Here is a 26,483-nt window from a genome sequence, read left to right on the forward strand (position 1 = left end):
TGCCCTGAAACCTTTAGATACACACACCTGTGAAGGACAGCTAAGGTTTCCTTCTTCCCTGTGGATACTTGTTTCCTGCATAAGCTGAACTTTGGTCATCCTGCATTGACATCTCGATGCATTTCGAACAGTTGGTAGAGCCACTTCTTCTTTTTTTTTTTATCCATTTAGCTGAAGAAAATGTCATTGTATTAACCCCGAGTAAAATACTAGTAGCATAACAGTGGCATGAGTTAGGATTAAAGTTTTTATCAGAAGGGATTTTCTTCAGCCAGCACAATGAGAGGTCAAAGCTTGACAACTCCTGCAAGGTTTAGTTTAAGATAAATTAACTTTAATCCATACATCACCTGGAGTTAAAGGACTTAAATGTCCACACAACAAAGAGCAATCAGAAAACTGAACACCTGGAGGACCAGGCTTTTGTTGGAAAACCGAAACACTGAGGACCTCTAGTGGCTGAACAGAGTGACTTTTGCACACAACACAGAAAGTCACGAAAAGTGTCATAAAAAAATACAAGTTTGTAGTTTTGTTGACAAAAGAAAGCAGACATATTCAGCAACATTTACTGATATCTAGAAAATATCTTAACACTCTCTTTGGGATACAAAACGTTCAGCTGCCACATCTGCATGTTGGAAGTACAGGGAAAACAGAGGAAATGTCCCAGTCAGGTTATCACTTTATCTGATTCACATTTCACCATTTTAAATGAAGCACAAAAATCTGGTGCTGGGAAACTGATGGCACTAACTGGACTGACTGATGCATTTATAAAGTCAAACTATTGATTAGACACATTGGGGTCAGCCAGTAAATATAAACCTACAGGCAATGATGGACACGAAAAACTGGTAATGCAGAGCAACGTGGCACAGGGCTACCATGGCCAAATAAAGAATAAAATAAATAAATCAAAATCTTATTTGACCTCTGAATTGTAACACCACCTTGGTATTACAAGCTGTAATTTAAGTGGAATATTTTATTTAAAAAAAAAGTGCAAACAACTCTAGACTCATCAATATACTCTATAGCATATTGGGAAATATTTACGTACCTACATTCATGCAAACAAACACACACGCATATATATGTTTAATGTCCAATTTAAAGTACATTTTGAAGAAGCGATGAAACATCTGAGAGGTCAGAGGTCAGCAATTCTGTGTCCTCAGTAACATTTGGGCAACGTTTTCACAGGAGTGAGGCAACACCACCGGCCTCCAGCAGGGGTCATCAGAGACTTTCAAATAATGTCAATACAAACGTCAACGCCACTCAAACACGAAAAGCAATATTTAAACAAATGTCTAAATATGTAGCAATATAATTTGACAAAACATCCATCCATCCATATACTCACCAGTTTTCAATATCCAATCCCCGACCAGCAATAGGGAAAAGTATCTTCGTGGTGTGGGCCAAATGAAAATATATGAAATTAGATTGAAATGTCCGAATAGGCTTTACTCACAGTAAAAAAAATATTTATCACAATGCTGGTCACGTTTTCAGGTAGATGTGTAAAATGCGCATTGATATAAATTAAAAGGGGAATCAATTGCTTTAGATTAAATCAAGAAATTGGCCTCGGAATGTTATTTCCAAGCACATTGTCGGAAAGTTAAGTGGACGGAAGAGGTGTGTTAAAAAACAAAAAACAAACAGGGATTAGCCTTAAGAATCCTCCATGGCTAAATAGAAACAAATTTAATTCCTTAAAGTTTATTATTTTTATTATTTTATTTTATTTTTTTCAGCAAACAAACACCTATCATTCAGTTCCTCTAAATGTTATTTAAAAATCATTTTTAATACAGAAATTGCATGACATGGCCAATGAAAAGGAAAACTGCCAACGTAATTGTTATAAGGGAAACAATAACTGACAGCCTCCATAATGAAGGTACTCCAGAAAAAGCTGGCTGTTTACAAACTGCTGTATCCAAGCATATTCACAGAAAGTTAAGTAGAAGGAAAAAAGTATATTATCAAAAAAAAAAAAAAATTTGAATCAGAGATGACAGAAAGGGGAAAAAGAATTGGACTGTGATCCAAAGTCTTCTGTTCAGCACAAACTTTATTTTCATTTTTTCCCCGATCCAAAGCGGAAGAGTGGATACGCCTGGAACCCAAGTTGGTCATTTTTCATTTTAATTTTTCTACTTCTCAATAGAAATGGATTTTAGTTTATGTTTAGATCTAAGCCATAATAAAGATTTAAAGAAATACACTTTTAAAATGCATCACTCTGTGACTAATTATTCTACACATCCAGTGTGCTCACTTTTAAACTAAAACTCTGGAAATAAAACCCATTTTCATTTAAATTCATCAATTTTAATCAGTTCTTGGAAGTTACTCAACGTCAAAATTTCCATGCAATCTCACTTCCCTGTTGGGTTGCTCATACATTTTAGACCCTGTAAACCGCAACTATCGGTTTAACCGACAGGAAATGGAACATAATTCATCCACATGGTGGAAATAATGAAAAATGAAGAATTTATTGCCATAAATCCCACAGTGGATAAGGGAGTTTACATGTCTGATGAGGAGAAGATCATCACTGGAGAAATTTACTGCTCTTCTTTTACCAGTTCAGGACTTATATCAAAGTCGATGAAATAGGAGATTTAAGTTTCAAAATAAACATGACAGTGAAATAAAACCTCCTGAGAAAAGTCCACATCCTGACAACAGGTTTTATAGGTTTACATTTACTTTCTAATCTGACAAAGGGGGAAAGTCTGTGTGGAGTTCTGATAAGGTGTTTGGTATACAAAGGCCAATCTTTTATCGAGAAGAGCGATAGCTTATCTCTGTTGAGCTCAGACTTTGTTTTCCCAAGGTGCATCACTTGGTGAGTAGTTTTGGGTTTTTTTTGTCCAAAGGTATTTCAGATGAAAGTGCAAAACAGTTTGGATCTTGACCTCAGGGAAGCATGGTGTAACCTGGCAAACCACAAGGAAAATATTTAAATAAAACAAACTAGACAGTCATCAGCATATAGTCGTCACAGATTGTAAATGTCGCACTCTGAGACAAACGGTTTTCAGCAGCGTCGTCGGGTTCTGGCTGTGATCCACACCGCAGCCTAACAGCAAACAAAAAGCGCTTCAGTGAGTTTAATTGTTTTATTTTGGTTCTGTAAGGGAGGGGGGGACAAAGAAGCTGAATGCTCCAAAGGCCTCAGTCTGTTAATCTCACAAATAAACTGCAGATCTGTCCACGAAAATGTAAAACATCAAAACCACACAATAAATACCTTAAAACGCATCGAAACACATTCCAGTTTGTTGGTTTTTACACATAAAACACATACAGTACTTGTTTAACTGTTCAGACATACACTAGTTTTGCAATATTTTTCATATGTACATTTTCAGTAGTTGCTACACAAATAGAACTCCAGAACAGTTTTTGAACTTGAAATTGCAGATGGAACATGGGAATAGCAATGCATAAACAAACCAAACAAAAAGATCTTTTTGGCTTTTTCAAACTAAGTTGAACTTCAGCCTATTTTGCTAGCTTTTTCAGGAAAATTGCCAAGGAGCAGCTAACAATTCTAAATATAACCTGACCCCACAGAGCTTTTAAAAAAAACATTTTTCAGAGGACCCCTGTGTTTTCCATCCTCGACCTTGTGCTAATTTCTTTGGCAAGCACTGCGCTAATTACAACCAGGCTAAAAGCTAACGTATTAGCCAAACCGTAAACATCAATCATTGACATTCATTTAGAAACTCATGTGTTTGTGTTATAATTTTAAGTTCCACTTTTATTTTCACCATATTTTTAATACGAGTGATTATTTTAGCCATAAAATACTCCGCTATTAGCCAGCTACACTTTTACCATTACGCTGTGCCAGTGGTTTGTTCACCAAAATGGCTGCCATTTGCTTCAAGCAATGTTAATATGTTCAATTTGCGTTTGAGAGAAAACTTTGACTTGTGAATAATCACTTCAATTTTAAATGCGTTTGTTGCAGTTTTGAAAATGTTTGAGATTTTGGTGAGTACTGCTAACTGCTGTTAGCAATATTAGCAAAAAATATATTTCTCGGTATTTTATGAATTTAAAGACAATAGCAACACTTTCTTTCTTTAAGGTTTAGCAGAACTGAGTCCATGACTGATTTATTAAGATACAAAGTATCAGCACTGCAAATTAATAGTTTATTTCAACGGCTATACAACTGGCAGCCATTTTGGATTTTAAGCTTAGCATTGGCTTAGAAATCTACAAAATGTTCAGTCAAAGTTCTGACTTAGGGAGCACCCTAGTTGATTTCTTGAACTTGGAATTCAGAAATTCTGACTTCCAAGTACAAATGAAATACAGCAAAAGAGCAAGAGCAGTAAGGTAATAAAAAAATGGCTAACTTTGTTCAAGGTAAAACACAGATTAAGCCTCTCTGACATCTCGGAAACGTAAACCGCTTCTAAATCATCGTTAGCGATAGAGTTCAGAGTGGGACAGTCTGAAATTGATACAAAAATTAACACTGTTAGCCATTATGGCTACATAGGACCTAATGACAGTGAAAAGCACAGACTATCCCCAACCGTACCAACTAGACCCTCATGTATTTGTTTATGATTTTTACTGTATTTTTACGCATGTTGAACAGGATTATATTTACTTGCAGCAACAGTTAAGGTTAGCTTAGCATTAGCAACGTACTACACCCATGAACAGAAAGTAAAAGCAATAAATTAGGGAAACATCCAAGTATCACTACTGATCACCCGTACAGAAATAAAAGGCTAATGCACAGCCAACTGCATAAAGGCATAAAATGTATAAGGTGTGATCTAACCCTTTATTTAAGGCTGCAGCCGTTTTATATTGCATACATTAACCAGAATGTTAAAGCCTCTGAATTACCCACCAGCCAATGTATTATTATTTTTTTTCTGTTGTTTCACACACAAACGGCAGAATACACAGTAAACAGATGGAGACTGTCAAGCGCATTGACTTTTCAAATGTTGACTTGGTAAAACTAGCAAGGACTTCAGAGTACAGCAACGATTTCATTCTTCCTTGGCTGTCCTTGTTCGGACCCACAGTGTAAGGTATTGTGTTTCCACTCCTAGTCATGAAGTCGTTGAAAGAATGCAGGGAAAGGATGAACAATACTTGTTTGATAAAGCAGCCAGCAGGATGTTTAATAAGCATGAGGACACAGAAGTGTGAGCTTGTTGAACGGAATGATCAGAAGCAGGTTTCTGACAGGCTGTCATTACTGACTGACCAGCTAACCAGCAAGTAGTTTCATTTCCCGATACGCTTCCAATGTCATTCTTTTGTGAATTAGTCTGGTTTACAAATACAACTAGCAGAAGGACTCGAGTCCCTTATCAAATGTAAAAGAAAGAACAGATGGGGCTTTCTTAGAAATACAGATTTGATTGTTAAGAACCTAGCTCTCCCCCCTGTTGCTGAGGCAACAACACCACAGATATCTGCATCACATTGGTATAAAGTCTCTGTAACAGTAACAGCGCACATTTAAATAAAACTAGAGCTGAGATAAATTAAATCCAGCAGTTCTATGAAAGTGCTTTGAACTTGACCAAGGCCACGGTCCTCCACAGCTGTACATCAGCCAGATGTTAACAGTAGAGTGACATCCTACTGCTTCGCATGGCCTCACTGATCAAATAGGCAGGGCTGACTTCCGGCTCCTCCTTCATGACCACAATGTTCTGCCATTCTCCACACTGGTTAGACTTCTTGATTGTATCCACCACGCAAAGAGCATATAGGCAGTCCTCAAAAGTGGCAGCCATCGTCAAGGGCCTTCCATCCCAGGTCCGACGGTCATCCTGGTCTTGGAAGGCCTGCCGCACAGCCTGGATCATGCGGATTGTCCCGGTGAGGTACGGGGATGGAATGTCACTAAAGGCCTTTTCTGGCAAGGAGGCCTTCTCAAGAGGAGTGGTGTCTTTGAGCAGGAGTTCAGGACCGCCATCACTCCCCCCCCCGCCACTGTTCTTCTGTCCGTACAGGTCCATGCCCGTGACCATTAACCTCCCGACGGTTCCCACGACAATCACTTCCTGGCGAAACTCTCCAGGGACGTTGAAGTTGAGGGTGACAGTGCAGCAAGCGCCTCCTTCTAACACCATCTGGAACGTGCAGAAGTCGTCACTGGTTATCTGACGGATGCCCCGGATGTGGTCCGTCTGTTTGACGAAAGTCTTCAGGAAGCCGTGCACCTTGACCGCCCGCTGACCTGTTAGAAATGTGAGGAGGTCAATGATGTAGCTGCCCACCGAATGCAGTCCACCGCCTCCCATCAGGTCGTCACAGCTCCAGTTGTATTTCTTCCCCAAGAGACTGCCACTGTGGACCTTAGTAACAAAAAACACAGAAAAATATGCAAAGGTTTTTGCTATTGCTTCAATTTCTTACTACAAAGAAACCCCAAGAATGAGTCATAAAATAAGTGAAATCAGAATCCTTAATGTTTTCTCTAACTATTTCTCTTACAGGAAATGTGAGCAATGCGACAACAACAGAAACAACTCACTGTCAAGCAGCAAGCAAATGTTTTTTCATCATACCTGGGCCTCACAGACCAGAAGTTCTCCGATGTACCCTTCCTCCAGAAGTTCCTTCATTCGAACAAAGGCCGGCAAGAAACGCAGCACATTTCCCATAATGCTGAGCAGCTTTGGGTAGTACTGAGCAGCTGACATCATTCGGAAGGCATCCAGAGGAGTGGCAGTCCTATCACATATGACGTTCTTGCCAATACCTTTAAAAAGAAAAGACAGAATAATGACTTTTGCGTTCTTCAGCTGCACAATCAGTTTTTCCTTGTTCTGTCTGACGGTAGAGTCGAACTTGAGGTGTGGGGGAAAAAAAACACAAGAAGTGAGTAGATTTAGCAACATCTACAGACATCCTCCTGTGAATGAAAACATGCATTCCCACAAGGAAACAATGCCTCCCTGCAAAAAAAGGCAACTCCTACAACAGCTGACTCTGAGATTCTTGAATGGAACAAGCTCTCCCCTCCGAGTCGAGGAAAGTATATACGCAAGCAACCTTTTAGAAAAACAAAGCAAATAGTGAATGCATTCTATAAATCCTGGGAATATTAACAGGCAGTCAACAACAGGGAAGATGTCACTCTAAATTTGAATCCTTACATGCAATTTGGAAGAATTTACACACTAGAGGGCTCAAAAAATGACCTGATTAGAACTTGAGGGTATAAGACAGCAGGGATCACAGAGCTTAGATCAGATCAACTGGTGTAGCTGAAGGCTCAGTAGAAGGCTGATAGAAAAAAAAATAAGACACAGCATGGAACCTAATTAAAATCTCTTCCAGTGGATCAAATGGCCCACAGCTACAAACAAAACCCAAACACAGCAGAGACAGGAGACGCATCAGTGATGTGAGGACAGGCAGATTCAAGGAGATTTTCGATTAGAGCTGAAATGAAGAACATGACATTAGAAAACAACAACAGCAATCCAGTTTCAACCGACAGACTCCTGGGTGGCTCCAAAATACTTGGGGCTCCAGGGATGTGTGGGGATTTCTTTAAAACATTTTTCATGCTAACCAGGAACATGTTGGATGTTTGCATTTTATGTTCTTTATTATGTCCTTACTGTACAGTAAGTTATTCTTAATGTTATATATTTTTTATGTTTTTATCTTTGAGTGAACCTACTGCCACTTTGCTGCTGCTACATTTGAATTGGACAATAAAGGATATTTCTATTCTATTCTATTGTCAAAAACTAATATGTTACACTGGATTAATAGTATATTAATCTACTACCTAGTCTGGTAACTGTTGTCTTTTTCTATACTCAAAACAAACGTCCTTCCTTCATTCCACATCAGGGCTAAACATTTTGGTTAACATGCTGCTTTTCCCTCTGTCCTGCCTAAGGGGTCATAAGTGAGCAAACAGTTTTGTGGATGTGGACGCCTCCTAATCTGCTATTAGCTCCAATTGGCTCGGTCAAGACATAAATCTGTTTGCCCCAGTTCTGAGAAGCGTCCCCACCCAGTTTCCAAACTAGAGCTAACACACAAAGCCAAGAAACAACAGAGGAGCCCCTGACTCATTTGTTTATGTTCGAGGAGACACAAAAGATGACTTTGCTTTCTTGGTAGATTCCCAACCCATCCAATGTTTTAGCGGAATTCAAATGAAGCTCTAAGACTTTGCGAAGTTAGCTTCAAAAATAAATGACTTGAGGTATTCAATGCACCCTGGATGACTAAATACTAAAGTGTCTTGCAGTGTTTCATGAAGTTTGTTGCCGTGCTTTATGCAGAAATGCGCTCAGACAGCAATGTTGATGTCTCGATTCAACTAGTCTGCTTCCAATTGTCTGACTTTTGTATCCATACGCGAGGAGCAACTATACATTTGTATGATTCTTTACTAAATAACTACAAAAATTGTCAAACGGTTAAAATCTCCTGGATGTAAATTGTAGCGTCTTTGTCGGCAGAGGAGGCCGTCTGCAGAAAGGCGTGGCGCTGTCTCCGTGACTGTTTCGTTAAAGCAAAATAGAGGATGGAGGGAGTGCGTGAATATAATCGTCCCACGTCCGGGTTGACACTTTTAATGGACTTTCAATGCAAGTTTTAATACAACTTTGCGTTAAAAGTCTCATTATTTACCAAATAATGCAAAGTTGACACTTTTAATGGACTTCTGGTGCAACTTTTAGTGCAACTCTGCATTAAAAGTGTCATTATTTACTGAATGACACTTCATGACAACAGTCATAACCATTTATGAAGACTTCTTCATGATGTTATGTCATTTTATGACTGTGTCATGCCAGTCTTATGCACACCCCCACAAATATAGTGTTACCAAGATTTATATCAATCCTTTTAAGCCCAGAGAAGTTAACAGCACCTCTAGACAAGCCAAAACAAAGGGTTTCTTCTTTGCATAGTTACGTTCTGGGCAGCATTAATGACATTAAGAACAACAGAGATCAGCAAAATATAGGACCCCTGATAAAATATGCCAATATAAAGTATTGCTGCAGTTAAACTACGGTCACCAGTATTTTGTGTTTGGGACCCACCGCTGCAACACCCATCATCCAGTGACCCCGCCTAGAAACTTTTCTCCTTCAGAGTCAATGGTGCCAGTTGACACAAGTCAACTGATACTAGCAACCAAACTCCCAGTGTGCAATCCTCAGAGTTATCTCCTGCTATAAGCTTTGGATTTGATTGTCCTTAACAGATCAAGTTTGCCAAGGTTAGACTTTAAAGTCCTGATAGTCACAGAAAGAACAAAAGACTGAGAATACTTGAATGTAAATACAGTCCTGCATGACCAAAAGGAGATTTGTTCCAAGAGTAAATTTTAAGGTGGTGACTGCACCGCTGTGGGAGTGAGATGTGGTCCATTAGCTAAACACGCAGATGTACAAGACATCCTCAACAGCAACGGTGTAAGCTAAAGTATCTTTGATTAAAATCTGCCTCACTGCCATCAGTAAATGGACCGATTAGTTTCTCAAGTCCTGCAGGCCTTTGGATGCTTTAGGTTGGACAACAGCAGAAAGAAATGACCCAACACAGGCAGGAACTCTGGCCAGGAGCGAGTGGATGCATCATTACAACTGAAAGCCAAGTCTCCACACTTCACTGCGCCTCCTGGCTCACTGCCGAGCTCATCGTCTGGGCCTCTCTGCATGACTCAGGGTTTATAACGCTGAGTACCAGTGTTCACAGGAACACACACCAATAGGCCACGGTCTAGAGACGAAGGAGGGCTTTGGCTGCAGTGAGGGAACACCTTAAAAGTAAAAGGTTTTAGACCTTTTTGAAGATTTTAAAAGTTAAATGCTTTCTGATTGTTTGAGGACAACAAATCAAGGTAACATCTGCATACATCCAGTGTATCTGCAACGTGGTCCAGTGGGAACAGCTGGAATTCGCAGGGGGAGCTTGTGGATTAAGCTTAATGCCAACAGTGTAAACAATAGGCCTCTTTGCCTGGTTATGCTAGAAATAGAAAAGCTAGGAGAACAGGTCAGCAGGACTAACCATCTGGCATGCTGCGTCGTCTTTGTGCTCCAGCACGGGGGAGGTCAGGAAGTTGGAAAAAAAGACACCAAAAAGATAAAAAAATTACAGTAATACAAGCCACGAGGAAGGTTTCTTATGTCTGGCTGATTAGCAAGAATTTACTAAGCTGAACTGTTAAATTCCTTCCTTAGTTTTAAGCTGCAGCCTCAGATTGATTCTGAATACCTCAGTTTATGACCCTGTTTTCTATTATAGTTGGGGATCTTAGTATAAAATATCCTTATTATTGTTATTATTATTATTATTATAGTCACAAAGAAAGTCTAAATTTAAATTTCATGAATGCGAATTTAATGCCTGCAACAGACTTAAAAATATTGTACTACAGGTTGAAGACTGCTGGATTAATGGCCATACCAACTCAGGAAATGAGGCACTATATTTTCTTGAAAAAAAAAAAAAAAGACAAATCTTTTGTTTTCACAACTTGATTAAAAGTTCCAGGAATCACAAAATGTGTTTTAAAAGAATCTGTGAATAGTATGGAATGATTCAGTCCTGGTTTACCAGGGGTTTTTTTTAATCACTAAGAATACATTAGTGATACTGTAATCTGACTGTAAAGATTGTAATCTTTCACTTTGGTTTATAATGTCAGTCTAAAAAGTATTCCAACATATCATTCAAACTTTGCTAACATAGCTAAAGTGTAGCGCTACTGACAAATATGCTAAACTGTTGTTGCTATGGATTGACCTCAGAAACAAATTGCGTTGTTCTATAAAATATCTTTATGTTTCTATACCACAAAACAAACACTCCACCATTCAATCTGAAACAATAAGCTACCACACGAAGGACAGCTAACATACTCACATGGTGACAGGGGAACATTGCAGTGTGTACACTGTCTGTAATGTAGCTCCAGGTCCATTAGCGTACAGCAGAATCATGAATAATGGGGAGCATTAGCCTCACTCAGCCTGCTGTAACCCTCAGCTAATGTAAGGAGGTTAGTATTCCACAATGTGTCTAAGTACCACAATTAACCTCAGTACCAGAGTGGCTAGTTTGGCATGCACTATAGCCAAACAAGCCCAATCACACCACATAGATACTGATGGTGTCCACAGATTACCTCTTTGTAAAGTGCATGGAGCTTGCATGCAAATAAACGAATAATAAAAGTAGATGGATGTGTATGTCTTCGAAGCCTTACATCTGCAGTCCCCCGCTGCTCAGGATCCTCTCGGGTCTGATTAACTGCTGGACCGAGCTGCTTCCCTTCTCTTCTCTAATCATTCTGACACACGCACAAGCAGCAGCCCCGGTAACTCACAAACAGCTGAGCCAGTGCTGGTGTTGATGGATCTGTCTGCAGCCTCACAAAGAACCATCTCACACCCTCCCAGTGACATTTGCATTTTATCATCAGAGCGGCCCACAGCTGCTTTCGTCGGGTGCAGGGAAACCAGGAAAGCCGCCCAGGGGCACTTCAGGTTTTAGCGCGTGTAAATGCCACATTCATGTGATTTAAAGATCAGTTTTGTGTTGCTGACACGTTAATGAATTGCTGTGGTGTTAACACGTCTTTGTGGGCCGCCCAGCTAGTTAATTGCAAAGGCATGACTACAAGGTCAATCCATGCAGCTTGAAGGAGGATAAAGTAAAGAAAATTTATGCTGAGGGTTGGCTATTTGTCAAACAGACTGCTCTTCTGATCACGTCTGTAGAGGCGGTCAGAAAATATAAGCAGGCACTGAAACTGGTTCTTTGTTTCACAGGAACTGCTTCTAAGTGACAGTTTTGTGCAGGTTAAATGAGACTAAAAGGACAAAGGTCATTAACTGTGTGTGACAAAGAGTTGCTTTTAAAATAGTTAAAAACATATTTCACGAGAAAGAAAAAAAGATTAAATGTTTTTACAACTGATAGTCTGGTAGACTGAGTTCAATTGGTGACCAAAATTGTAACATTTGTGACATTTTCAGTTGGTCCAGTTCGCTTTCACAATGCACTCAATGAAACCCTTTGAGCAGTTTATCTCTTCACCTGCGGGGGCGCTGCATGAAGAACCACTGAAGAAAACGACATGAAAAACAAACGGCAAACGGACGAGAGTTTGATTAAAGTTGCTCAGTTTCCCCCCTTTTGCCATTTTCAATCTCCATTTGTTATGAAACAGGCTTAATTTGTAAATTGTCGAAAGCCACGTGGAAGTCTCAGAGTTAAGGTAATCCCCATTCTCCGGTATACCAACATAGAGGCGGCAGATTTTGTAATGCTAGCTGCAATAAATGCTAACGTAATATGCTAATTCTTGTTTAGTATGTCTCTAGTCACTATTAGCTTCGTGAATTGGTCTAAAAAGGGAGTAAGGACTTTAAAAATAAAAGCACATGATGTGGCCTAAGTTTTTCTGGCAGATTCCATCGGAGTCAACAAGGGAATCTTTGTGTCTGGTGAAGCTACTGAAAGATGCTAGGAGGTAGCAGAGGAGAGGAGGCTCAGGATGCTAATGAGCCGCAATGAGCTAACAGTTATCACTTTAAAGTAGGTCACTTTTTTTTTGCACACGGCTACACACACTTCTAAAGTTCCACACACACAGGTCTCTTCTGGAACCCATGACTCGCAGGACATGAAGGAGCCAACATGTAAGCTTATTACCTACAGAGTATTTGTTGGCAGTTCAGACAGAGAAGTAAGCTGGTTTAAAAACAAAACCCTAAAGAATCAGCATGACAGAGAGGAAACTAAAAACAGTCAGACCCTGAGGTCAGAGAATTAACACTCTTCTTTTAAATGTGACGGGCAATTTTGGATTTTCTTTATTGAAGTAAGCTCTCTCTGAGAACTGCCAGTGAAGAGTCGTAATTCGGGAACAGAGTCTGAAATGAATTATTTTATATATATTTCTAAACATTACTACACTTTTTTTTTTTTTTTGCTTAGAAATAGAAGCAAGTATTTTGGTAATTTCTACTCAAAGAAGCACCAATCAGAGAATCTGTGGCCACTTTTTGATGATCAAATTTCTACACATCTGATTCTGATTTCACAGTAAAAACCACCAATAAGTCAACAAAAGTGGGATTAAGAAACTGAGGTTTCTTGTAACAATGAGATTTTAAAACCCTGTCTGTTAAGATCAGTCATTGAATATTGTGTAATGACTGACACAGCCCTGGAGTTAAACAGGATTTAATTAACTAAAACTACTAATTGAAAACAAAATCATTGCAGTGCTGACACCATAACTTTAAAACATTAGGGATTAGCACTGGAGATGCACAATATGTCAACTTCATCTGTGTCAGCCGATGTTAGTGGGTGGGTGGATGGATGGATGGATGGACGGACGGATGGATGGTATTTGATTGGCATTTGCAGTGCAGGATTATGGGGAGCGTAGCAGATGTAGCGTGGCAATGCAGACCGTATGATCACTGTTAAACTGTGTTGAAAGTACAATGTATAATCTCAGTAAATATTAGTCATCAACCATAACAGCAGCATTTATGTCGTATTTATGTTGTTATTGACCCAAATTTCTGTATCGTTGCCTCACTAATTACCTCCCATAACAGCATGCATAATATGGTTAGCATTACTAAGTGCTACCCATAAAAATTTAGGTCACAATATGCCCACGAGGATATTGTTTTGTAAACACTGCAAACAAATGCCAGACATATCAAAAAACTTTAAACTGTTGATTATATTAGACCGTATTGAGCAGAAAACAGTGCCTGTAGCAAAAGAGAAAACTTTACTCTCCTCAACACGACAAACATGGCTCAGAAAAATGTGAAGTGTGTTCCCAGGGGTCACTGGTATCATAGCTAGGGGGAAACAGTCTCTCAAATCTCTATACACACCGTTTGCTGGAAGCAGCACCCGCTAACAATGGGACCGCTGAGGCGTGAGGCGGGTCTGTCTGAAGGGCCGGCAGTCTGAGTCCCCCACATGAGACATCAACAGTGGTGTTACATAAACCAACCAAAGTGTCCTCCGTTAACTTTTGACTGCATGTTTTCTTCAGATGGAGTATAACAGGCTGAGAAGGCGAATCCCTGACCCCTCAGGTCGGTCCGGCCTGCTTATATAGGTCAGTGTGATAACGGCTGTGTGCTTAGGAGATCGGCAGGATACAAAATGCGAAGCACTCCGGCTGAGAGCTGTGAGGAGAACACACACAGCCGAAGAAACCGCTGGTACCTGCTAATGCTGACTGAGCGTCACTGTCTGCAGAACCAATAGTGGTGGAAATAATCAGACTGTTTGTAAAACTTTATGCAACAGTCTCTCATACACACCAGTACGTGTTGGCCTTTCTAAGCAACGCTCTGTCGATGTTTCCAGTGCGTCTTTAAATAGCTGAGTATAAATACTCTGCATGCAAACACTTATTTGCATCTTTCCGAGTTCATCTGTACGGGACAGATCGGCTGATTTGTGTAAAACGTCACTTCAGTTTATTTCTGGCTCACCATCAGGAATTCATAACTGATTCTTAATGACAACTGTATTTAAAATGTTCAGTTCTACATCATGGTAGATGGTGGAAGCAGATAGAAGTCTACTGAATGGACTTGGAGATGTAGGATTAAAAGTTAGTGCCCCAGCTATCTGAATTACTGTCTCTTAGCTTAAGAAGATGAATTGTTGAAATTACACCCATAAAACCAGCTTTGTCCGTTGGTGTGGTTTCTACAAGACAAGTGATATAAGGGTCAACACTTTGCAGAACCACTTTTTGCTAAAATAGCAGCTGAAAGTATTTTTACCATAGAAAATGAAAACCTAGACCCTAAAACTTTGGCTTATTTGTCCAGCTTGCACTTTCGTCCACATATCTGCTTTTCAAATTTACGATTTGTTAAAACAAATTCGAAACCATTCATCCTCTCCTTCCTCGTCAAAATGATGCTTTACGTGGGCGTGCTGTGGTGGGGTAGGGGATAGCGCGACCCACATTTGGAGGCCTTCAGTCCTCGACGCGGCGGTCGCGGGTTCGATTCCCGGACCCGGCCGACGTTTGCCGTATGTCTTCGCCCCTCTCTTTCCCCCTTCCTGTCAGCCTACTTTCAAATAAGGGACACTAGAGCCCACAAAAAACCCCCTGGTGGGGAAAAAATAAAATAAAATAAAAATGATGCTTTACATTGTGTTGGTCCATCACATAAAATCTAACACATCAGACTCCAGCCTACTCATGGTCCAGTTTTCACATATTTAACTATTCGCAGTTTCTTCTGTAGAAAGCAGATTTATTTGGAGAAAATTTAATAAATATATGAATAAAATACATATTTGGAAGTTGCTATATTTACATACAATGCTACTAGCTGGCATTTGCAAGGCAGCCAATCCAGGAACAGCATTTAATTTCCTTGTTGCCGATTGGTTGTACCCCCAAAAGTGGAGATGATGAAGACTATAGATGTTAGCTTGAGTGGTAGAGCTAAGATGGTTTCCATTGCGTATTAACGCATACCCAGGTATATTTGTTGTTTGAACTGTTAAAAATAAGCAGTTTTAAGCGTTTTTAGAGGAAGTCCCAAGTGTTGGAGAATTTCAGCCAGTTGTGGGTGGCTGTGGTTCGCTATCCCCTGGTTAGCATACCAGGGTGTAGGCTGGAAATTGAGGTCAAATGAAAAAGTTCAGCATGAGTAGTTTTTGCAAAGCTCTGTAGATGGAAAGAGATGGCTGCCCACTAAACAAAAGCATCTCCTCCTGACATCCTTCCCTCAGAGTGAACAGCCATTACACACTGAGAGTGTTGAAAGCAGGAAGTGATCAGAAGAACCTTCAGTATCGCACAGACGTCAACATAACAGGAAGTGAGAAGCACTTCACTGTCGCACACCAAAGCCTCACTTCCTGCTTTAGAAATACGATAATTTCATCTGCAGCTCATCAGTAATTATCTGAGTTCTGCTGTTTCTTCCAGCCTGATCAAAGGAAATAAACGTGTAGGTGAAAAAGTGACAGAACCGGTGGCAGAAAGGGGGAAAGAAAGAGGCTCTGACTGACAACTTCCACACATCCGTCCTCTCTCATGTCTGCAGCTGCCACTTGTCCTCCGTCCCCTGCAGGCCAATTAGCTAGCACAGTCAAGGCTGATTCTTGTAAAACCAATTGGAGCAGGTCTGGTCTAATAGGAGAGAGCTGAGGACGTCTGGGAGCACCAGTCAGTAAAAACCATTCAAAGAGAGTCGAGAGGTGTGGCAGGCGGAGGTGGACAGGACGTGGTGTGTTTGTGCAAGATAATTACACAAGTGATTTCCTAACTCCACAGACAGACAGGAAGCTGTGTTTAAGCTGATGCAACCACCTGGTATTAACCGAACCACTTTTGTGTTGGTTCAGCCTAAACAAGTAATCTTTTTTAATCGACTGACATCTCAAAGACTAACTCTTTTAACACTACAAAATAAAAGTTTTTGAAATAGGTACAACAAGCTAACATGCTGTAAGCCAACATGCGGCACCTGCTTTTAAACCTACTAGCTAGTAGTGAGGGGAGATATTTTGGTATTAACGGCACAGTTGGATGAGGAAAATCTGAGTCCTACCTTTGATTTTACTGATCACTGCTCAATCAGTAAAGTTAGGCCAACATTAATAATTGATGGATATTTCCATCTCGTGGCCATTTGTGTGTGTTTTGGGATGTGAAAGGTCTGGTCAAGGTCATCTGAAATTGATAGTGATGCAATACAGGACTGTAGAGTGTTTAGGTGAAGAAAAGAAACAATGTCAATGATGTGGACATATTTTTATGGTGTTAAAAGGGTAGGGAATACAGTATCAATAAATATCACTTATTGGTTACAGCAATGTTAATATTATTTATCAGTCCATACATTCACATTTTTGCGTCCCTAAAAAACTGCCTTATAAGTGGATGAAGTCACGTCTTGACTGCAACCAGGAAGTACTGCAAGAAATGCCTTGGAATGGAAGGAATGTGCCTTTTTTTAATACAACAAGCGCTTGTTACGCCCCCCACTGTCCAACGACGAATGATTTCCTTTAGAGCCATATTTCACACAAATGACCACATGACTTCCACAATCATTAGGGCAGAGCCTTTGTTTTCTGTCACGTGCAATGCATGACAAACTGAAAATGATCCCTACACACACACACACACACACACACACACGCCCACACCCACACACGCACACTCACTGTGAGTTTAATCACATATTAGGACATTAGGTCGTCACTGGAAAATCCCTGACATACTGGTCTTTGATGACAATTTTCTCTTCCTCTTTTTCTATTCTGTCATTTTTCTGCCCAAATAAAAGCACTGACCCTCGAAAATCCATGAAAGCAAATACTCGCTTCCCTTCAATTCAGTTTGCTCAGAGAGAGATACAAAATCCTTCTTCAGACGTCTGCCTAATGATGCAGAATTATTTCATAGTAGAAGCCGGCGTCTGGTTAAATCCCGTTTGAAAAGCTTGCCCTCTGCGTAGCCCTGGGATTTACCACCACAATGTGATCCTCCATCCAAAGCTTCCAATCCAAGTTCATTTGGAATGAACTGCCGCAGAAGTCTCTTCATGCAGAAGCATGAAGAGACGGGTTCTTCAGGGATACTCACTTGTCAAGCCCGGTGTGGCGGTGTACTAAGAGAAACTCCCCCCAATCCAGCCATTCAACCCAAACACAAAGGCAATTTCACAGGATGACAAGCCTCCTCTCCACTCTGTACCGTATACCCGTCCCTTCCTGTCTCTCCCAGACCCGCACCGGCCCCGTACGCTCCCAGGCCGTCATTAGCATGTTAATGGGCGTCTGAGGGAACACAGACGAGAAGCAATGGGAACCTTGTGCTAAAAACAGTGAAAGGAGAAGGCATGAGAATGGCAGCATAGCACTCTATCAGACCTATTCTCCTGGCTGGCTCGCCATTAGGGAGGGCGTTGATCTGACTGGGCCTAAATCGGTCGGAATCCACTGAAACCCAAAGGTTCTGAATCTATTTAGCCAACAAACTGAACAGAAGTCAACATCAGAAGAAAGGAGCCTTTCTTCTAATAAAACCAGATTCTATTCAGTCACGTCTGAGGCCAGAAACGCTGCAAAGAGTCTGACAAAGGCTTTCATCAGGAGTTGGGTTTCCTCATATCGATTTAATTTACACCGGATGTGTTTTGTTAAATAAAAGCAATATACCTGAGTAGTTTCCTTAACAGAGTTTAGCAGGGTTCTTTACACTGACATCCAGAATGTGTTCCTGTTGAGATCCAAACACCTTCTGAAAGAAGGCAGACCATTTGGTCTAAAATGAATCTTATATCAGCTTGAAAAAGTCAGCAAGTAGATGACATTCAGAAAAACAGCAAACATGCATAGATTTGATCATTCTAGAAAGTTCTCCCTGATAGCAAACTGCAAGATGCAACAGGAAGACTCCAAATGTCCGAAAATGTCAATACGAAACCTGCAGGAGACACTCACTGCTGCTGCTATAAAGCTGGATGCCATTATGGTTTTATAAAGACATCCATCTTTCACATTTCATGGAATATTAGCTTTCATGGAACATGTGCAAGGAGGTAACTACTGCTAAGAATGAAAATAACAATGGCCAGACTGAAGTTTGCCAGACAACCACCAGGATTTCTAGAACAATGTTCAGTGGAGAGACGAGCCTAAAGTTCATCTGGATACCAGAGCAGCTGACATTTTTCAGCGTCAGCAATATACAGCTTTCCAGGAAACAGAGCTCATACCAACTGTGAAGCAAAGAGCTGGAGGTGTCATGCTCTAGGAATTTTTTTCTGCAGCAGCAGTTTCCTCATAAGACAGGCCAAAACAGCTCTGAAGTGGTCCAAAGTAAACCTGTTCAAACAACATCCACACCTCTCAGGTACCAAATTCATCAACACTGATGGCATCTCTGAAAAGGAAACCCAATTTACAGACACCCCACCCGACAGCTATTGAGGCAAACAAAAGGCTGATTGTTAATGTGCCAATACCAGGCACTTCAGAACACCCCATAATAACCTTTGACTTGTGCCCCAACTGGCTGGAGCTGTTTGGTGGAGCAGATTTTACAGAACAGATCTGCAGGAAACAAATATAAAAAATGTTGTAAGTGTTTTCCTCCAATCCAATTTATGTGGATTTTTGCGTAATCCGCATGATTGTGGCATCACTGTCCCTGTAAACAAAAGGGGCCTGGTTGCCAAACAGCCCATCCCTGCTCTGAAGCGTGCTTGCATAAGAGCATCAGAGGTGGAACATGTATTTATGATGATGCCGGCTTGCCCTTTGCAGACTGGTTATAAATAGCTGCATGCCACTGGGTGGCCAGTCAGAACAGGCAGGTGTCTGAAAGCTCATCAGAGCGCCGACGAACCAGCGCCATGACTCAGCGCATGTCAGCATTAAAAGAAATAACACCCGGGTCATGTGCTGTTTACTCTGCGGTGATAAGATCTCACATCATCATGACGCTCTAATAAAAGAGCCGTAAACACCAATTTACCAAAGTGAACTATTCCACGTCTTGTCACTTTACAGCCACAAACGTCAACGCGCTTTAGTTTGATTAATGCATGAGCAACACAAGGTAGTGCGTAAAAGATGAGTCTAAATGTTCAGGGTAAAAACTGTGGTTGTGCATATAGCATTAGCATAATCTGATGCCTTAAACCGGCTTGTTTAATGGAGTCAGCAGGTGTTGAATCAGTGCAGGAAGGAGTTCTTCATCACAAAGCTAATCAAGTTCAAGCTGAGAGACGCACATCCTTTAATCAACCTTACAATCTGCTCCATCAAATCAACAGTTCTACTTTTATGCCTGCTCTGCTCTCTGCTCTGGCTGACGAAAAGGGAACATGTGTTAGACAACCATGACATCATCTACAGTTACAGTTCAGAGTTCATTTATTTTTCATTCAACTGGTCAGAGGTCACAAAGTAAACATTTAAAGGTCAATGTCTAGGCTGTATTGTTACGCAATGTCAATGTTCCGAAGTACCAGTTCCGAGTTCAACTCACACCAACTAGAACTGATTTGATTATAGTTGAACTGTTTAGAAACTGTGGATTCAATGTAACCTTTAGCTGACGCCAGTGAGGCCTGCAGTGCTCTAGATGTTCTGGATTCTGTTACAATCTCCTGGATGAGTCATTGATGCAAGAAGTCCAGCCACGTTTCTAATCTGTCCTTAATTTTCTTTAAATCGGTACACGTAATGTGTCGTTAAACCCACTTCATGTTGCCACAGAGGTTCTTTTGAAGGGAACTTCATGACTATAGGTCAGACCAAAGGAGGGCAGGAGAATGAATCCCTCTAAAGCAAACAAGGAGACAGATTGGATCCGGCTGGCTTGGAAAACTAGAGGATTTTTTTAGGACTTATTTACAGTCTCTTTGTCAGGTATTAATATTTATGCGACAATCAAGGAAACCTCATTGATTGGAGGAGTTAGGGTGCTGAGTTAAACATAAGAGTAAAGCCGCAGGCGGTGATGTGTTGTTCAGCGCAGACAGGAGAGTTGCTTCCAGACTAACCGTCCTGCTAACAGGCTATTCTAAGATGATGCAGACACATACTGACCAGACACCTGATACGCCCTGCCTCTCACATGGGGGAGCTCAGAATCACATCTGATGCACTTTGATGAAGACAGAGATAGCTTTCCGACGCATGTCTGCACACAGACTCGGTCTGACGCTGCAGCGTACTCCCCACTGACGCAGAACGCCGCCGCCATCTCCCTCTGACATGTCCGTCTCATGTTACGACGCAGTCTGGTGCACTTCGGAGGCATCGGCAGTTTCACACCGGAGCTGCCTTAAAGAGACACTTCCTGCTGCTGGAGGAGTCCAGCGGTCACACAGAGTTGAGCTGCAGGGTTTCTCTCTCACCGCATCCTGCCTCCCACAAGCACACAAAGAGGCAGGGAGAGCACCTGAAACTCTGCAGTGGGTTGCATTTCAGCGCAGCTCTCACATTCCCAAAGGCTGCTGCATTAAAGTCACCAAAACAACCCGGTGTGTAACGTCCACCTAATAAAGCCGTTTGTCCCAGAGTAAATCCAGGTTCAGTTCCTTCGGATGTCTTTATTCCCCTGAGTTTTCGGCCACAGTTCACAGCCCGGCCTTCCTAAAGAGCTAAATAAGCTATGCTTCCCCTGAAGTGGATTTTCTTCGCTCAAACGCCCAGAACTTTCCTCCGCTTACCGGAGCATTAAAGCTGCATGGCGTCCACGTGGAAGCGAGGACACTTGAGGAGCTTTTTTTTATGGCCGTTTGATGCCTCTAATAGGAAGTAGGTCGCGAACTGAGGAATTATCAAACCAGAACATCTGCGTGATAATTCAACAGCTGGTGTGAAGTATTCGTTTACTTTAACTACACAAACCCTGAACTACTTCTGCTAAAAAGGAGAAATATTAATTTTCAGTTTGAGATAATCTGACACCATATGGTGAGGTATTGATGCGTTGCAGGGTTATAGTACCAGCTGTATCTTTGGAGCCTTTTTTCTTTGCAGCTTTTTTGAGATAAAACTGAACAACAAAAGTTGCTCGTTGTATGTGGTATTGTGGTGAGAAGGTCTTTTTTATCTGCCTTTTCTGCAATGATTGTAAAGAGGATCAATCCATTGACTTAACCACAACTAAAAAATGAATAATTCAAAGATACTCATTTGAGTCAAAATCAACGTTTGCCCAGACAGCTGGACTTCCTCTAGCAGTACCAGAAAGATTCAGCTCCTTACCCTCCTGATTACCGTAAGTTTTTAACTCTACTAAAATGGCGAGTACAATCACAAAAAACATAAGTGACCCTCTTTAGCTGACAACACAAACAAAAGCATTGTTTGGAAATACTTTCCCTATGAGGCAGAAGGGCGGGAAACAAGGAAATGCCAATGGATGACACAGGCTAGCTGGGCTAATGCTGTAAGCTAGCGCCACCGTGTTTGTGAGAAACTTAAAAAAGTCAGTAAAGCTCCTGTATATGGAACAGTGAAGTAGAAAACCTGGACGACAAAAGCTAGCTAGAGCTGACAGAAGCTAGCTAGAGTTGACAGAAGCTAGCTGGAGTTGATAGAAGCTAGCGTGTTTCAGAGACACAATAACAGAGTTCTGTTGGTCTGAGATGGAGATGCAAAGTTTAAAACCACGCAACACTTCGTTCTTCTCTGCTATGAATGAACACAGGAAAAGGTTGATTTTCTGATGGCTCGGTTGGCTACGAAATAAACAAGTACAACAATCTGGGATTTTTCTGAGCAGTGGTGTCAAGCTGGTACTTTAAGGTGACCGAATTTTAAGGAAAAGCTGTTCTATGATCAGAGTTCATTATCCATTATGTTTCATTAGAATCCTAAGGAAAAAGAACCCCGATAATGGGAAACTGGGTGAAATATTAATACAAATAGTGGTGCTGATAGTTTTAATGTTCTCCTCGTACTTGTGTGCCTTCTCTCCGGGTTATTCTTTTTTAAAACAAAATTACTATAGCAGTGATACGTAATGTTTTCAAGCAACAATTATGTTTTGCTTTTCTGTTTTAATAAAATATAGCTATACTATGTAATACATTTTTGTTTAAAGTTTCTACCGAAGTACCAGGATGCTGTGCTGTTTATGTTAGGCTACACTGTGAGAATCTCAGGCCGGCCCTGACAGACTTAACAAAACATTATTTAAATGAAGTGGGACAACACAAAAATAGCAAAGTTAGACATTTCCTCCAATTGACTTCAGATACCCAAATCCAATAAATTCGCTAAAGGAGAGACACTGTAGCTATTTTTTAAAAAAATATGTCCTAGTTAAATCACATGAACCAACCTGTTGGCAGAACAACTAAATGCCACTGTAAGCAGGGTTTCCCCCGGTGTATCATAAGTCTGGCGGGCCACCAGGCTAAGCATTGCTTATTTTTATTTTTTTAAGTATTTTAAAATGTTTTCATTTTTTAAGCGTTTATAGTTGGTGTTCAGGTATCTTCCAATCATGATATTTTAACATTTCTTGTCAACTCTAAACATTTTTTAAGTCAAAAACATGGTGGGCCACTGGATGAATGACCGCCGGGCTTAGCAAGTTTTTTTTTGGGAAACCTTGTCCTAAGTCTTGGGAAATCACACCTTCCTTACAACAAACTGCATCTCAGGGATCCCCCAGGCTGTCACGGGTCTGTCCTAGACGGCAAATCAGCGTCAGAGTGTGTGTGTGGGTGTGTGTGTGTGCGCATGTGTAGCAGACAGCGTGACATCCTCTACTACTGCTGCTGCTGAGATAAAAGCCTGAGTGACAGCGGCGCCTCAGGAATGCTGCTGTAGTGAGAAAAGGAAACACGAGGAGGTGAAAGAAAAGGAAAACTGGCTGCAGCACGGAGAGATGCTGCCCAGCGAGACCGACCGGTTCCGAGCTCAGGTAGAACCAGAACAACTGCTGCAATGTTCCACCAACTCATCAGTGCTGTTCTCGTTTTCTTAATTCCACATCAAACCTGGCTGCGCCGACTAGTTTGTTGCGACTCGGACTGATCGGCCATATCAAAAATATTCAACCCACTTTCAGGTTTTTGTTATTCTACACAAAAACACCTTCTGGGTTTTATGTGATGGACCAACACTGCCAGGTCTGTCACAATAACTAATTTTGCTGGACAATACATTGTCCCAGAAGTTATTGCGATAATCAATACTATTATTGTTTTGAGGCCATTTTCAACTAACAGAATGGTAATCATTGATTAATAATTCTCACATATCAATAAGATTTAAATTCTAAAGAACATTTAACACTGGAACTGGAAGATATTTTAAATATCCAAAATAGGTATGCAAAAAATAAAATAAAATAAATAAATTATGAAGTCTCTGTAATCAAAACTCTCCTTCAAAATAAGTGCTAGTTAAGACCAAAGCACCAGACTGAAGACTTTTATCATCTAGTTTTTGCTGGAAAGAGAAATGATAAATCATGCAAATGGAAATCACTGAGTTTGAAAAAATCAGGAGGCTCTCTGGGTGAAAGGGTTAGCGTTAGGGTGAAAGCACAGACCAGAATAAACATCCTGGTAACTCTGTTGGACATGAACACAAGCTAAAACTCTAATCAAGCTTCTGATCCAAGGTCACATTTCTCTGATTAGGAAGCCTGATAATGTTCATGAATGCCAGCCTCTCGTCTCACACCCTGCTGAAGGAAGGAAGTCAGAAAACGACCAGCATGTTGATCCGAGAGGCTGCTGCCGATTTTCCAGCGGTCAGCTGACAGCGATCCAGATGGATTCCATGTCAGAGCCGGAGCACGAGGCCGTCACTGCCAGCTTTTACTCTAACCCGGTTATTACAAGTTTCGCTTCAAAAAGCATTTCTTGGCCCAGAGGACCAAACTGTGGTTCGTACTGGTCAGCTCTGCAAGCAGAACTGGACCAGGCCTGGTCTGGGCTGGCCGATGAGGAAGAGGGGAGGGTGGGAAGGAACAGGCGGCGCTCACACAATGAAGCCGTGAGGAAACCGAGAGGAAAGAGCAGAAGAATGGCACGCGGGCCAGGCCGAGCCGGGATGCATATCTATTGGATACGGCTCATCTGTGACACGAAAGATGACCTGGGAGACACCGGTCTTTCTGCTGCCACACACACATACACACACTCCAAATCCTGTCACGAAACCTTTTCTAGATGGTTGGATGGACAAACCGACAGGGCCGTCCACCATGTTACATCTGCACATGTGCTGTTAACAATCAAAAGACTGTTGCCAAATTAGTGACTCTGTCTGTATATTTAGCAAATTTTCAGATAAGAAAAAAAAAAAATCGGTATCGGCCAAAATCGGAATCGGAAAGTCCGTCTTCTTTCGGCCAGAAAACTCCAATCGGTGCACCGCTAGACTAACCTCTTTCAAATGATCTGTAACGTCATTAAAAGAGAGCAAGACCTGACATCTGCTAAAGTCAAAACTGATCACCAGCAAAGTGAAAGACAGGAAGACTTGCGGCCTCTGTTAGTGGGCGCTGATGCTGCTACGTAACTTCCTGTTCTTCGCTTCTTGCTGTAGGTGTGCAGCAGCAGAGAACTTACATGTTTCCAGTCACAGAGCTGACCTGTCGGAGCTTCCAGCTGAGCTCTGCTGCCAGGCTGCAGCGGTGAATAAAGCCTGTGTGTTCAGAGCGGCTCCACGCCGCCACCGTTCATTCATCACGGTGAATGTGATCTCCAGAATAAGCTGCACTGCTCCACATTTTAACTAGATCAGCCTCCCTCTGAGGGCCATGTGTGTGTGTGTGTCCAGGTATGACTTTCATTAACACAAGGTCACATCTGACGTTTGACTGAAACAGAGACAAACACAAACAAAGATGCTGGGAGCTGCAGCAGGGCCGCAGCATCCAGCAGCGGGACTCACCCAGCGTTTTGACAGCGATCTGCCGCGTCAGAGGCGGCGGCAGGTTGATGCACACCAGATCCACGTCCTGATGCAGCAGCACGTCGTCGATCCGGTTGGTGTAGAAGGGCACGTTCATCTCCTTGGCCAGCTCCTCCGCCTCCTCCTGCGTCCGGCCCCACAGCGCCTTCACCGCGAAGCCTTCGTTCTTCAGCAGCGGGATGATCACCCGGGCGGTCAGGCTGGTGCCGAAAACCCCGACCCCTGGAAGCATGGCTCTGCCTTTAACTGTTTATTTTACTCCGATTCAAGTCTGGGTTATTTTCGTCCTTTTCACTGATCCGTGAATAGCCAGCGCTGAGGCGGCGGCTGCTGCCAGCCGATCTGAATTGGGGGGGGGGGGACGGCGGCTGAGACGGTCAGGTTGGCCATCCACCTGCCGCCACACACCCACCGCGTTGCATTCTCCTCCCGCTCCCGCTCCGATCAGACATGTAGTTCAGCTTCCACCACCAATAAAAAGAAAATAAAAATCATCCCATAGACGAGTGGGAAACACGATCAGTCCTCCGATCAGTTAAGAAGAAATATTTTAATTCACCATTCCGGTCCTCAACCCGTCCACGTCTGCCCGCGATCAGACCGCAGAGAGGCAGCAAAGGGCAGGTCACCACCCTCCACCGGGTTAGCTATCCATCCATCTACAAGCGGGCCTTCAGATCGAGGAGCACAAGGAAGGAGCTTCATCCAGCGGCAGGTGGATCCAGAGTGCGCCGTCACCGCTGCTAGCACCCCGGAGGAGGATCTCACCGCAGCGACAGCCCTTGGCTGATGTTGCGGCGGTGTCTGCTCACACTGCAGCAGCTCAACGCTGACAGGAAATTCGGCGCTACACTTCAAAATAAAAGCCGCAGCACAAGCTCCCGTGTCAGAGAATCGATTGGAGCTTCTAAAACACGTTGTTTCAAAACAAAGTATCGAAACCGAATTAGCAGAATCGATTGTAGGAAAATAAAGCACTAGAGAGACAATAT

At 41.9% G+C, this 26,483-nt stretch overlaps 1 protein-coding gene across 3 annotated transcripts; it reads right to left on the reverse strand.

Annotated features, from left to right (window-relative positions):
- Positions 1 to 3,798: 3,798 nt before the first annotated feature.
- On the reverse strand, positions 3,799 to 26,333 carry gfod1 (glucose-fructose oxidoreductase domain containing 1). 3 transcript variants are annotated; one of them, XM_044104444.1, is made up of 3 exons: positions 25,471 to 26,333; positions 6,588 to 6,781; positions 3,799 to 6,374 (listed from the first exon to the last, which is right to left on the reverse strand). In XM_044104444.1, exons 1-3 carry the CDS (start codon positions 25,721 to 25,723, stop codon positions 5,634 to 5,636), a joined length of 1,188 nt encoding a protein of 395 aa, XP_043960379.1. In that variant the 5' UTR covers positions 25,724 to 26,333; the 3' UTR covers positions 3,799 to 5,633. The 3 variants fall into 3 exon arrangements, with proteins under 3 accessions (XP_043960379.1, XP_043960381.1, XP_043960380.1); XM_044104446.1 differs by lacking the exon at positions 25,471 to 26,333 and adding an exon at positions 21,276 to 21,365; XM_044104445.1 differs by lacking the exon at positions 25,471 to 26,333 and adding an exon at positions 20,650 to 21,265.
- Positions 26,334 to 26,483: the final 150 nt, after the last annotated feature.

The sequence above is a fragment of the Gambusia affinis genome, linkage group LG21, assembly GCF_019740435.1.
Source record: "Gambusia affinis linkage group LG21, SWU_Gaff_1.0, whole genome shotgun sequence".
Taxonomy (NCBI): domain Eukaryota; kingdom Metazoa; phylum Chordata; class Actinopteri; order Cyprinodontiformes; family Poeciliidae; genus Gambusia; species Gambusia affinis.